This window comes from Thalia democratica, chromosome 3 (assembly GCF_965202585.1).
Source record: "Thalia democratica chromosome 3, ktThaDemo2.hap1.1, whole genome shotgun sequence".
NCBI classification, from domain to species: domain Eukaryota; kingdom Metazoa; phylum Chordata; class Thaliacea; order Salpida; family Salpidae; genus Thalia; species Thalia democratica.
In genome coordinates this window covers 52,353,717-52,367,879 of record NC_139167.1, presented here as the reverse complement: position 1 = coordinate 52,367,879, position 14,163 = coordinate 52,353,717, and the positions used below count along the sequence as shown (strand labels likewise).

The window sequence follows — 14,163 nt, the reverse complement described above, 5'->3', positions numbered from 1 at the left end:
TAAAAATAAATATCTTTAAAAATTATACGTACACTATAAACTTCGACAATTTTAAGGACCGAATTATACTTTACACAAAAAAATGTAAATTTATTTAATGGAACACTAAAAAATACTTTAAAAACTTATTTATTATTAGGCAAACTATTGTTTTCAAATAATGAAACAGCTAAATGCCTTTAGCAGAAACAATTTTACCTAAAACAACTCAAAATCAATCAAAGCACAAAATTCAAAAGGCGTTTTATTTACTAAAGTCAGTTTTATCTATGTGAATTGTCACAATGTGATTGCCGGGAACCATAACAAGTCCGATGTTTCTCGGCTTCCTATCTGCTGCTTCCCCTTCTTCAACAAACTCTGAAGCCATGCCGAGTATGATGTTGCAGTCCTTGTCAGTGCACATGAACTGGCCCATCACGTTTCTTCCATCGCTCAGCTTCACTCGCATGATCTGCCCCAGCCAGCTCTTGAACTTGTCCTTGGCCTCTTCTTTTGAAGAATCCATACTTACTAAGCAAAAAGATTAAAATTTTCTGTAAGGAATTGCTTTTGTTGGAAGTTGTAAAAGTTGATTGAAAACTACAAGGTGTTTTTTTTTTGGCAACTGTATTATATGTAGTAAAAAAGTGCTGAAATTAAATTTATAAAAAGTATCAAGTACTTTTTCAAAATATACAATTTTTCTTTTTTCTTTTTTTTTAATTAAACTTTAGGTAAAAATTGTTTTAATAATTAACTATTTAAATACATTGATATTTCAATTTAGTTGTGTTTTAACAAAAACTAAACAAAATATAAATTGTTTATTTTAAAGTTTAAGTAAGCCTGAGTTGTTTAAGTGAGTGGCAATCCTTAATCTTAGGATTTTTTTTAATGTTATGAGGAAAAAAGTTTAAAAAAACACTTTAATCAAGCTTTAATACTGGATTCAGCGAACTGCGACCAGCAGGCTGCACTCAAAGTTTTAATGAGTTTATTTTTATGTATTTGTTTTTTTTTATTTAAGTTTTAGTGTTATTATTACAAGACAATCAATCACCTTTTATTTTTTGTTCAAAAAGTTAGTAAAAAAATTTTTTTTTAAGCACACAAAGTTGTTCCCTTTTGACCTGCTGACCCCTGTTTTAATACCTAGAAATACTAAAAAGTAACAAAAGGAATTAATCAATAAGATAGTTATGTCATAAAAACTAGCCTGACATTACAAAAAATACAAATTAGCCAAGGTTTTGCAAAAAATAAGTCTTTAAAAATGTTTATATTAGCCTGAGTTGGCCTGAGCTAGCTTAAGTGTTTCAATCATTTTAAAACTAGCCAGAGTTTTCATAAGTGTGAGCAACCCTAATAGTGGTTTTCAACTTTTTCAAAAGCTGTGCACATTAAATTACTGATAATAAGTGTTGTGTACACAAGACTAGATTAGAAAAGTATTTAATTATTCAATATATTTTAGTGACCTACTGGATTCTAGTGTTGAGATTTGGATCCAGCTGGAATGTCTTTTTGGATGCGGAATCAGATCTGGCTGGATACTTTTTTTTAATCCAGATTTCTATTCAGTTGGATCTTAATTTAACAAAAATATCCTGACTTAGATTCCTGGCTGAATATTAATATGAAAAAATATCTGGATCTGGCCTGATCCTATTTTTAAAAATATTGACCAAATTTGACTAGATTCTAATGTTATAGATTCAGTAGGTCACAGAATATACTTCAATTTTTTTAGTTTTTTCAGGTAAAAGACATAGTTGAGCGTTTTAAAACTGAAAATAAATGTTCTGGAGTTCATGAAAAAGAGCAAAAAAAGAAGGTCATTTTAGGGTAGTTTTAACAGTTATACTAGATATCAAAAGAAAATACTTAAATACTACATTAATCATTTAAAGAAAACATGAAACTTAAACTAGATATTCTGAAGTTCAAGATAAAGAGCAAAAAAGGGTTTCAGCATATTTTAAGGCAGTCTTGAAACTTACATTAAATTCTACAAGATTATTTGAGAGATTTATAGGATGCGGTCAAAGCCTGATTCCAAAATAAGATATTGATCCAGCTGGATTCTTAGGTATTAGATCACTACTTTAACTAATTATTATAAAACTTTATTTTCAATGTTTTTAGAGTGTTAAAAGAAAAGTAAACTGTTAAACTTATAATTTGTGATATATTGAGCTTTTTTGTTAGAACATTAAAAATATTTAATTTAAATGCTTTTATAACTTACTAAATTTTATGTGCACAGTATCACAATATTTATGCACATGACTAATAAAACACAGCTTAAAAGAATTATTACAATATTATATACTATTGAAAAATGGGTTTATAAACAAAGCCTTGAAATTTTAAGTAGACAAAAACCATTTAGACTAGGGTTTCCAAATGTGGGTCATACGGCCCTTTTGGGGGCCATAAGTAGCAAAAGGACCAAAGTGGGGGGGTTGTTGGTTGATGTATGCAATTAAAATTCTATCATTAAAAAACTTACTTATCTTCTGTAAATTACAATGAACTTTAACAAAAACAGCAAAATAAATATTGACTAATCTTCTATGTACCCATTTTTTAAATTTTATGATTGAAATAAAATTACATATATGATTTACAAAGTAAAAACTACTTTACAAAAACTTATTATGAATTAACTCAGAAAAAAACTAAAACTAAAAAGCTATTTTTCAGTGTCTAACATAAGTATTGAACCATATTTTAAAATGATTACAAAAAATTTAAGTGACTAGTTATTCTATTGTAAATAAACAATCTAAGAGACTGATGTTTTAAAAAATGTTTAAATTAAAGTGAGAGTTACCTACTTGGAATTCAAACTGTAAAACACTTTCAAAAAAATTAAAAATAAATAAATAAGAACTTAAGAAAAAAATATGAAAACTAAACTTTGAACTAAATTGAAAATTACTTTGAACTACTAGAACTACATAATCAATTGTCTCCTCGGAGAAAGTTTACCTCGAATATTTTATTCTCTAATTCTGATGAGTTTATTGTATATTATTAATAATATAAAACATTTTTTTTTCAGGTCTTTCCATTATTTTTTGTACAAAATTCCAGGTTTTTTATTTGATATCTCAAACTCCAGGTTTTTTTATCTAAATTATCAAATTCCAATTTTTTCCAGGTTTCCAGGTTTTGAACAACCCTCAAAACAATTAGATTAACGAACATCTTTAATAAATTCAGAGTTTCTCTAGCATTTGTACTGAATAATCATGAAATTTTTGGTAATTATCTAGGATTATGTCACACCAATATCAAACTAAAAATATGTTATAACTAATGCATTATTCAACTATAATTTTGATTAAGCTAAAAATTTTTATTTTATAAATACATAAACACATATTTATCATAAACTAATAAAACTTAAATATTTAATAGTTATTATTTGACAATGTAAAGTAATTATATCAATGCAATAATTTATATTGATTTCGATGTTGTAAAATAAAGTCAAATAAATATTTTATTTTATAATATATAAATTTAATCCTTACTATTTAATTGTATAGCTTGTTTAAAACAAAGTCAAAGAAATATTCATAACTTGGACTTTAAAAAAATCATAAACAAAATAATAAACAAACGAAAAAACAAAATACACTTTTTTTCTATGAAAAACTTTACTTTTAAACATAAAGCTCCTGATAAAAAAACAACTTTCATTTAATAACTGAAAAAACTTTAATTAATCAAAATAATTTAAATAATCTTTTAATTAAAATTATCTAGTTTATATCGAAAAACAAGTACTTTTCAACAAAATCATTTAACCTGATTACAGATAACTTTGATTAAATCGAAATTAAAGAAATAAATTTGTAGACTTAACTTAACACTTAAACATTAGTATACGTAGTTAAGTTATAACTATAACAACAATTAATAAAAAAATTATTGAAAATATTTTATAACCTGTTAAAGACATTATTTAATGATTTGATATACACAAAAAAGCAAAACTATACTTATTTCATCTTAAAATCACAGATAGGTAAAAATCAAAGCTCATTGATGTGCCGGCTGAATAGTAAAGCTTTGCAAGCCTCCACGAATAAGTGATCAAGAGCCAAGAGCCATCTCTTTAACATAACATACTAGACTCTTTTTTTTTTTATTTTATAGTTTAGTAGTATGTTTTTTCTTATATATCGATTTATAGTAATATTTAGTTACAAATAAAATTCGAATAAAAAAATCCATTCCGAAAAGTTAATTTTTTATTAAATTAATAAAGTTACTTATTTTATTATCATACTACCAGGGTAAACTCTAAATACATTTAAAAACTAGTATGTATTTGCAAAAAAAAAAGTAAATTGCTTGATATATTGTTTGTATTTTAAAATTCTTAAAAGTTTATTAGAATTTTTGTAGTTAAGAACAACGTTAATTTTAACCACTTCTGATAATTAAAACTACAAAATATTTTTTTCAATATACAATTGATATATTTTTTTAAATGTACTACTTTGAAAGATTTCAAAAATCCGCTAACATTTTTGCAGATTTAGAAGTATATAATAAAAACTCAGAACAATGTATTTGATGTTAAACGCTATATGCATGTTTTAATTTAAAAATTTTGCTTGTTAACATAGTACCAAAACAAACAATTTTATCTAAACTTTTTAAGTTAAGTCTACAAATTTATTTATTTAATTTCGTTTTAATCAACGTTCACTGTAATCAAATTAAATAATTTTGTTAAAAAGTACTTGTTTTTCATTACAAACTATTTTATTTTAATTAAAAAATTATTTAAATTAGTTTGATTTATCAAAGTTTTTTACAGTTATTAAATGAAAGTTGTTTTTTATCAGGAGCTTTATGTTTAAAAGTAAAATTTTTTATAGAAAAAAAAGTGTATTTTGTTTTTTCGTTTGTTTATTATTTCGTTTATGATTTTTTTAAGTCCAAGTAATAAATAGTTCCTTTTTGAATTTAAGGCACAAATGTTAGAGTTGATTTGATATGTTTATAAACAGTAATTTTAAATTTACATAGTTTTTTAACGATTACTAGCAAACAGCTTTTTTTTTCCTATGTCAAAAATGTAATAGTTTTATTCAACTTCGTTTAATAAATAAAATCCTGATATTACTGTTGTGTTGTACATATAACTAAATACTAGTTCTTTAATTTAGAAGTAAGTTATTGTATTTACTTAGTTGAAATGAAACTATCGTTAGAATTAAATAGGGCCCAAAAACCGACTTAATTTCTATAATTAATTCACAGCGATATGTAACATACATAAACCATAATTATAAAAGAATAAAAAATAGTTTAAAAGTCGCATTATTGAAATGACACTGTTATGTACAGTTGAAGAGTCACCTAAAATTACATTCAGTAGTATAAAAGCATAAGCAGGGCGAAGCCTTGCTTATGTACTTATTTTCAAAATAAAATTGAAAATTATTAAAGCTTAAAATAAAGCTGAAAAATTTCTGTATATTTAACTACACTTTGATATTGGTGCCCACCTAAAATTAATCATAACCGAAAATTCTGTTGGAAGAAATTTTTTAAAATTTATAAAATAAAAATTATATATAAAAAATAAACAAAAATACAGTTATGTAAAGTATTGTTACCTCCAACTTTGACCGGCTATATCTCAAAAATTATTTTGAGTTTTTAAAATCTGTAAAAAGCATCTTGTAGCTTAGTAAAAACTATATAAAATAAGATTAAAAAACAAAAAGGGTGTTTTTCCCCTACCTATGCCCTTAATTGTAATATTAAGGGTGAATTGAATATTGTTTTTTTTTATTGTAGTTTTTTCCAACTAATTTTAAAGTAATATTTTTATAAATTAATAATCATTTTAAACTTAACACCAGGTCAAAACATTTACATATATAGGGTGCACGACTACTCAAATTCAGACAAAAAACTTTTATTTTATTTAATAGTTACTTTATTATTTTGTTATCACTGTTACCCCTAACCCTTACCCTCGATCGATAGCTATTTTTTATTAGTTTATCTTTAAGTAGTTATATTTTGATTTAAATTATTTTTTTTGATTTAAAATGACCCTTTGTGAAAAACTGTTGTTTGTGCAATTTTGTTTCGGTGCAATTTTGTTTGTAGTATTTATTTTATATCAGTTGAATATCGATACAGAAGCAAAAATTTGTTCTTTTGAAAAGATAAAAGCAGCATTGTTCTGATTAGCTTAATAAAAAACACGTTTTAAATTCAACTATTTATTGTCATATTAATGCAAATAACCATGCATTTCTTGTGTTTAATATTCAAGCTTGAACTGAATTTGGGAGAATTTTTTTAATTTTGAAGTCCTACCAGGTCTGAAATATTATGCTGTATACAAGGGAGCGAGTCAAAATTTTAAGCGTCAATATGATATGGTGCGTCACTTTTGCACGGCGTCATTTTAGCACGGAACTATATATAGCAAAGTTTAATAAACAAACATAATTAATAAAAATAAGCAAACACTAGATTTTTTCAAACATGTTACTAGTTTTACTAGTATAGATGTTAAAACATAATATTGTTAGTTCAAGCTTTTGTTTAGCTTTATAAAGTAAAAACATCGCAAACCTAAAACAAAAGTTAATTTTACTTCTATTAAAAAATTCTTAATTATAGAATTTTAGGGTATGATATTATATATTTAAACAAAAAACTTATTTTAATATTTTTAAATTCATGTAGTTTTATACATATGTTTTAATACTTAAAATTCAATTTCATACTCACAAAATAAAAAATTCTTATTTTTTACGTTTCACAGCTTTTCATATTTATTGATGTATTAAATAAAAAGCTTATAATAAAAAAGCAAAAATTAAAAAACATTTAAATCATAAAATTGTTTAAAATTGCAAAAAAAAATAATATAAAATAGGTTTTTGGACAATATACAATAGAATATAAACGTTAAATAGGTGATTAATTGCAGCAAAATTGTTTTAACTACAGAAATTTTTGAATTTAATTTATAATTTTAATTTTAAGCTGTGTTAGTAAGCTTAACAAATTGTAAAATACAAATGTTAATTTATTTCAAATATATTTGAAGAAAAATTTTGTATTTACTACAATGTTAAATTGTACGAGTTTAATGTTTAAACTTTTAAAGATTGCTACAATTAATTTAAAAAGTAAAATATAATTTACTGTACTACTATTTTTTATATGTTTCTTTTTAAAAGAATATAGGTTACAAAAACATTTATTTGCTTTGGTCATACTGCGCTATACAAATAATCTATAGTACTTTTTAATAAAGCTTAAATTTATTATTATTAGGAAATATAAAAAATACATCGTAATGACTTAAATTAATTTAGAATTTTTAGTTGTAAAATTAAGTCATGCGTATTTAAACTGTAGTATTTCATAATACAGAGCTAAGCTGCTTTTGCAGTTAACTAGCTAGATTAGCTTAAAAAAAATAAATGGCCGAACCAAAGAGTTTTTAGAGCATAAAAGTTTTACTTAATACTGTTTATTGGACAATAAAAGATTATTGGCAAATAAATTGTACGAAAGAAAGTTTTGGTTATCGAGTTGTACACAACATGCTTCTAGCACCTATTAAGAGCTAGTAAAAATTATCTTTTAAATTTAACGCTTTAAACCTGAACAAATCTAACAGTCTGTAATAGAAAGAAAAACTTAAACAAAAGTTAACCAAGTAGTAAATTTAGCAGGAAAGTCAAATTATAAATGTACTAAAAATCTCGTTTAAAAACATACAAATGAAAATAGAGCCCAATTTTTTGAAAAAATAAAGGTAGTAAGTAGTTGAAAAATTTTTTAGACCTAAAAAAACTAATATTAGTTTAGCTAAATATAATGAAACATACAATTATAATAGAAAATTTGAAGATACTTGAAAGATGGGTTTCAACTTCTTTAAAGAAACTATAATTGATATAAGCAGAAATATTATAATATATATATATATATTATTAAACAGCAAAAGATATCCTCAAAATTTTTGGTCCAATGACCTGGTGCACGAAAAAACCTTTCGGTTATCGAGTCGCACACCACGGATACCTTTTAAGGTCTTGTCCAGGACAACTATATTTTAAAACTGTTTTGATATTATAATACCGTATGGTATAAAGTAGTGTACAGTCACTTCTCGCCAATCTACTCACATTGTATCCACAGCAAAAGTGCGTAACTAAATTGGAGAACGTAACTACACGAGAGGTTGCAATGTACTTATTGTATTGGCTGTTTTCTTAGGTTTTGTAACTAATACTGCTTTGAACAATTGTAAACGGCTTTTGACTTTATTTTTTCTGTTTGGCTTGTTGTTTACTGTGTGAGGTTACGATCAAACTGTAATCTGCTCAGTTCCAGTTTGTGATCAACTCCTATTCGCACGATAGCCACCCGATCAATTACAAGAACCGCTTACCGACCAACGGTAAGGGTCAGTAGGGGTAACAGTGATAGTGAATAATAAACATAAAACAAATAAAAAAAGAACAGAAAAATTAGAATAAACAATTGGGTAGTGAATTGTGCGTGGGTGACAGGTAGAAATTGTTAGTATACTGATTAAAATACTTTAAGTTTAAATACTTCAATAATATGTGTATGTTATTTATAAAAATTAAATTGAGGATTTGTGTAAACTAGTAACACTTTTTGCTAGGCTTATATACTTACTATAAAATAATAACAAAGTAACATATTATTAACGCACTTAAATTAAGATCATAGCTATTATTTTGTTAATTAATAAATTATTACATAGTACATAGTTTTGCGCTTAGAAATACAAAATAATTCATTTAAAACTATAAAACCAAACTTAGTTAAAATATATCAGTTTTATTATCAATCTCGTTGATTTAAAATTACTATGATGAATATTTGAACTATATAGCTGTATAAACAAGTTAAATTTTCCTCAAAAAATGCATACCACATATAAAATTCACAGATAATTTTAAGGAAATATTGCCTATTTGCACCAAATTTACAGTAATAAAGATTTTTCAACATTTTTTCAATTTAGAAGAACTAAACGAGAGTGCGTAACCAAATGAGTGCGTAGATTCGCGAGAGTTGACTACTTTAAATTATTATGCTAGAAACATTTTTATGACAAACAATTTTAAGAGTTCTCTTAAATTCTCTAGTGTTTTTACTACAATAATGAACTTATTTTAAGATTTTTTTTTGTGAAATGAAAAAAAAAGGTTTTTTACATATTCAATAAATTCAATTGAATCTAAATATGAACGTTCACCTTTCCATTTTTACAGAGTTTTGTATTTATAAAGTATTTAAATAACTCGTTTCCTATAAGTAAAAAAATACAACATTAAAACCACATATATCATACAGGACTATTTGTTTGTAATTTTTTTTACAGTGTTATTTTCAGATTTTAATTTTTATTGAATGTAATTTGTTTGTTTCTTTTTTCGTGTGTATTGTTTAAGCGGCTCAGGTTTTAATGCCCGAGTCCATCTTTGCACAATAAACTCCAATAATAATAATGATAATAATAATAATATACTAAATTTTGCCTTAAGTCTTATTAATAATTTGTATGTATTAGTTTAGTCAAAAATAGTTTTAAATTTATATTTTTTCTGTGTTATTTTAATATCAATTACATGTTAGTCGTGTTTTATAATTAATAAAAGCTAAAGATAGTACATTTAAAATTATCTTTTTTTAATGTTCTTTATTAATATCTTTTGCTTTTTTTAATAAAATACTTATATATACTTAACAATATTTTTTTATTTCACAAAAGTCATTGGCAAAGACAAATTGAAATTATTTTGTTATTTCGTTACAACAGCATTAATTTTAAGCGTAAGGGTATAAAATTACTCTGTTTAAAATCATCAAATTTTAGTATTTACAATACAGATAAGCTATAGGAGGTTAAGAATTGTATTTTTTTATGTTATACAATATTTTTGCTATAATTTATGATCCTCTGCTACATTGCGTTTAATGTAGTAAAAGTTAAACTTAAACTGTTAAAAACTGTAAAATTTTATTTTTCAACAAAAATCTAAAAACCGAAAAATTTGTTCACAATCGCAATTACAAATAAAATTAACTATTTAATCTTTACATTAAAATTAACTCCAATCTATTGGTCCATTTAAGTCGCTAGTTTTCTTCAGCAGCCGTTCAAACATTCTGTAATATTTATCATAATCAGGCTTCTCAGTGAAACTCAAACATCTCACTTCGTCAAGAAAAGTTGCAAATTCTTCATTCAAACCCAAACACAAGTCCTTTGCGTGCCTGCTTCTGCACTCAACTAGTTTTATATGCTTGTCTTTCTTACTGATCTTATTGTCCCTTACAATTTCTTCCCAAAGCAGTTTTCCGGACCTGAGTTTTATGAGAACGTAGGCCAAGCTTTCTAAATCGTCTCTTCGGCTCAAATTTCTTCCGTTGAGGCTGTTGGTCGAACAGTATTTGCGATTTCCAACGATTTGATTCGTTTGTTTTTCGTGAACGTGCTCCCCTTTACAAAGATAACTCGTCGCCAAACCAAAGTCTATCAAGTAGATCGAGTTCGGGTCGTCAGTTTTGGTCATCAAGTTGCTCGGCTTGACGTCGTTGTGAACTATGCCGAGGTCGTGGACCGATTTCAAAATGTTCAAAACTTGCATGGCCACCCTCAATGTGGTTTCCAAGGCAAATTTTTTGTTTGAAATTTTATCCGCTAGTCTCTTCAGGTCGGTTCGGAGCTTTTCCATTATGAAACTCGCTTTGTTTTCGTAAGTGAGCTTGAAACTAACCTGCGGAATGCCGGGAATTTTATTCTTTTGAAGGTATTTTAAAATATTGTACTCGTGCAACAGCAGCTTGTTGTTGTCTTCTCGCAGTGAAGATTTGACCACCACCGGAAGGCTTTCGTATGTTGCGTCATAAACGCGACCGAGACTTCCCTTTGCGAGTTCCCTCTGAATTTTTAGTTTTTTTCGGTCAAAAGTGTCTTCTTTATCAGGTATAACCATTGTTGATTTTTTACTTTAGAAAAGTTTAATTACCTTTACATAGATTGTTTTCTTTAAGAGTTTTTATATAATTAATGTTCAAAAATTATTTAAGAGCTACTAGTACTTTAGGTTTATTATAAATCTTGTTAGAAAAAGCTTGTAAGTATTAGTTATCATTTCATGAAAGACATTGTTTTTATTTTTAGTGATTTAAAATAATAAAACAAAGTAGGAACTGTCATTTTAATAATGTGCTTTTTATATGTGCTTGGAGTTAAATGATGGTACTTTTTAAATTAAATTGATAGTAATAATAATAAAACTGTTACATTTGGTTTGATTAAATTTACTTAAAATTCACAACGAAAACTATTTAATTTATATCTAATAACGTGCTAATCACACACATCAAATAAATAAGATATCTTAATTCAGATTTCCAAGACTATATGTGTATAAATAAAAATTTATAAACGAAACTACTCAATTTATTTTTTGTTTAATATATTATAGTATACTTTCAAGTAAAAAGCATTACGATACGAACTTTAATAAGCAATAAACTAACTTTTTATATATTCTATTGTATTTAGTGATAGAAAACAAACAGTTTTCATTTATTTAAGTTGTTTTTTTTTTATACACAGTAAATTTTTAGCATAAATGACTTTAAGTAATAGAAAAAAATATATATAATTTTAAAAAATATTTAGTTTTATTAGCTTTTATTTAAAAGACTAAACTAAAAAACTTACGCTTGTAAAACTTAGGTGCAAAACTATTGAGAATGTTTTAGAACTATTACTGTAATTGGCTGAGCCTAAACTTGATATTTAAAATTCAAATCTTAATAATGTATGCTTAACTTTAGATGAAGAGTTAAGTACTAGCATAAATTCATAATTAGGTTGTATAAAATAACGATTGTTTAGGGTTTTTTTTATCAAAAATAAGTGTAGTTAATAAAGTGTTAGTTAAAGTTGTAAAAAGAATAATAAACTTGAATTTGGGCAATAATAACTAAAATCAAAAAATATGTCAAAAATATTAAAGCACAATTAAATACTAAATTCGAATAGCATAAAACCTTAAGTAAAGTTAAACTATATTTAGTTTAGTACTTTTTTAAGCGTCGTAGAAAACACTTTCAAGTATATCGACTTGAAAATAAAAAAGTGTTTTTAGATTTTATCCATAGTTTTTCAATTAAAGTTTCTTTTATTGTAGAATCAAAGTTTTAAAATCCGTTTAACGGTGAAATCGAGAAACTGAGTAACTGTAAGTTTTGTAATAAATATATTTTTTAGTATATGAATCTTCAGCTTAAATTGATTTTATGTGGTAAATCTGTTGTAACCATGTATTTAATTTTAAATTAATAGCTAAAGACTATACTTGACACATCAAATAGTTACTTTTGACTAAGTACCATTTAAAGAAGTTTACAAGTGTTTACATTTAAGTCAATGTAATTAGAGTGTTAAATATCATTTATATGTTTAATTATATAATTAAAGCAGCCAATAAAAAAATAACAAAACATGGTATGAAAAAACAGCCAAAAGTTGTGAGTATTTTATTCACAACAGATTAAGTGAGTATAAAATAAAAGCATTTATTAAGGTATTTTCTTGGCATGTATCAGTCAACAGTTAAAATATTTAAACATTTTAGTACTTAGATTTTTATTTATGAAATTTTATTACAATTATTCAAAAGTTTATTCTATTTTATTTATTCAGGTTTATTAATCTAAAGTAAGCTGAAAATTAGAAGATATTCAGAAACAGATACTAGCCTATTTGAACACCAGAGTATCTGCAAAAACTTGTTTTTCAATTCAGAACCATTTTATTTATACCTTAATAAAAATTATACTTTTTGTTTTAACGTTTCTTTGTTACTTTTCTATAATTGATAGTTTTTAATAGTACTTTTTAAAAGTTAATATTCAAACAAGAAATCTAAAATTTTGGTCATTCGTATCAAAATGTTGAGGTAGTAATACATTTAAACAGTGTACTTTGTATTATATACTTTTAGGAAACTTTTTATTTTTACCAGTAATATACGGTCAATGTCGTTCATTTTAGTTAAAAACTGTAAATGGTTAGAACATTTTATTTAATAACAAGTAAATAATCACGACAAAAAATCACAACAAATAGTTGACATACCAGGACGACTTGAAAAGCTTAAATATTATTACTGCAATATTAATGCCATTTCCTAGATATATCTCTAGACACTGCTAATAATACATTCAAAAAATACCAAAAAGTAAACTCCAGCACCAATTATATTGACAAGTATTCGAATCATTCGTCCATTATCAAAAAGAAACTCCCAAAAATGATCGAAAAAAGACTCAATAGACTGTCAAAAACTGTAGAAATTTTCAAAGAGTCAATAACAGGATACCAGAATGCTTCATTTAACTCAAATTTCAAACACAAACTTAAATACTTAAATCACCAAAGCAACCAATACGAACAAGAAAAGCAATCTACTTCAACCCACCTTACTGTCAGTCAGTAAGAACCAATATAGGTAAAGCTTTTTTGCAACTAATAGTTAAACATTTTAAAGAAGACCACAAGTTAAACAAAATAATAAAGAGAAATAATTGTAAGATTTCATATAGCTGCATGAGCAAAATTTAGAAATTAACCCAAAAATATAATCAAAAATACTTAAAACAATAAACGATGAAGAAAACGAAACACTTTGCAACGGTCAAACTAAAAATAAATGACCTTTCAATAGCAAATGCTTAGTTGAAAATGTCATATATAAAGCAACAATCAGATAACGAAACAAATGTTTGGGATCAACGGGTGGAACGCTCAAAAAAGATGGTACAACCAAATCAGTGATTTTAAAAACTAAAAAGAAAACGGCACAGAAATATCAAAATACATCTGGAAACTTAAAAATAACAACATTGTTTACTAAATAGACTGGGAAATAATCCACCATATTTGCAAAGTCGAAAATCCACAAAGCATTTGCAGAACTTGCATACTAGAAAAGGTCGCGATTGCCAAAGCCGACAGAAGGGATAACTTAAATAAACGGTACGAGCTCTTTTATTCCTGCCCGCACTTCAGAAAACTCCACTTCAAAACTTAAGTTTAAATTGTTATTAATATAGGTT

The 14,163-nt window shown here is 25.5% G+C and overlaps 2 protein-coding genes across 2 annotated transcripts; both read right to left on the bottom strand.

The window, feature by feature from the left end:
* Positions 1–34: 34 nt before the first annotated feature.
* LOC145831836 (N-alpha-acetyltransferase 38, NatC auxiliary subunit-like) lies at positions 35–531 on the bottom strand. Its single transcript, XM_082939178.1, has one exon. The coding sequence runs from the start codon at positions 506–508 to the stop codon at positions 245–247; it is 264 nt and encodes an 87-aa protein (XP_082795304.1). The 5' UTR covers positions 509–531; the 3' UTR covers positions 35–244.
* A 9,602-nt stretch (positions 532–10,133) lies between these two features.
* On the bottom strand, positions 10,134–11,024 carry LOC145832389 (uncharacterized). Its single transcript, XM_082939707.1, has one exon. It carries the CDS (start codon positions 11,022–11,024, stop codon positions 10,134–10,136), a length of 891 nt encoding a protein of 296 aa, XP_082795833.1.
* Between the last annotated feature and the right edge of the window lie 3,139 nt (positions 11,025–14,163).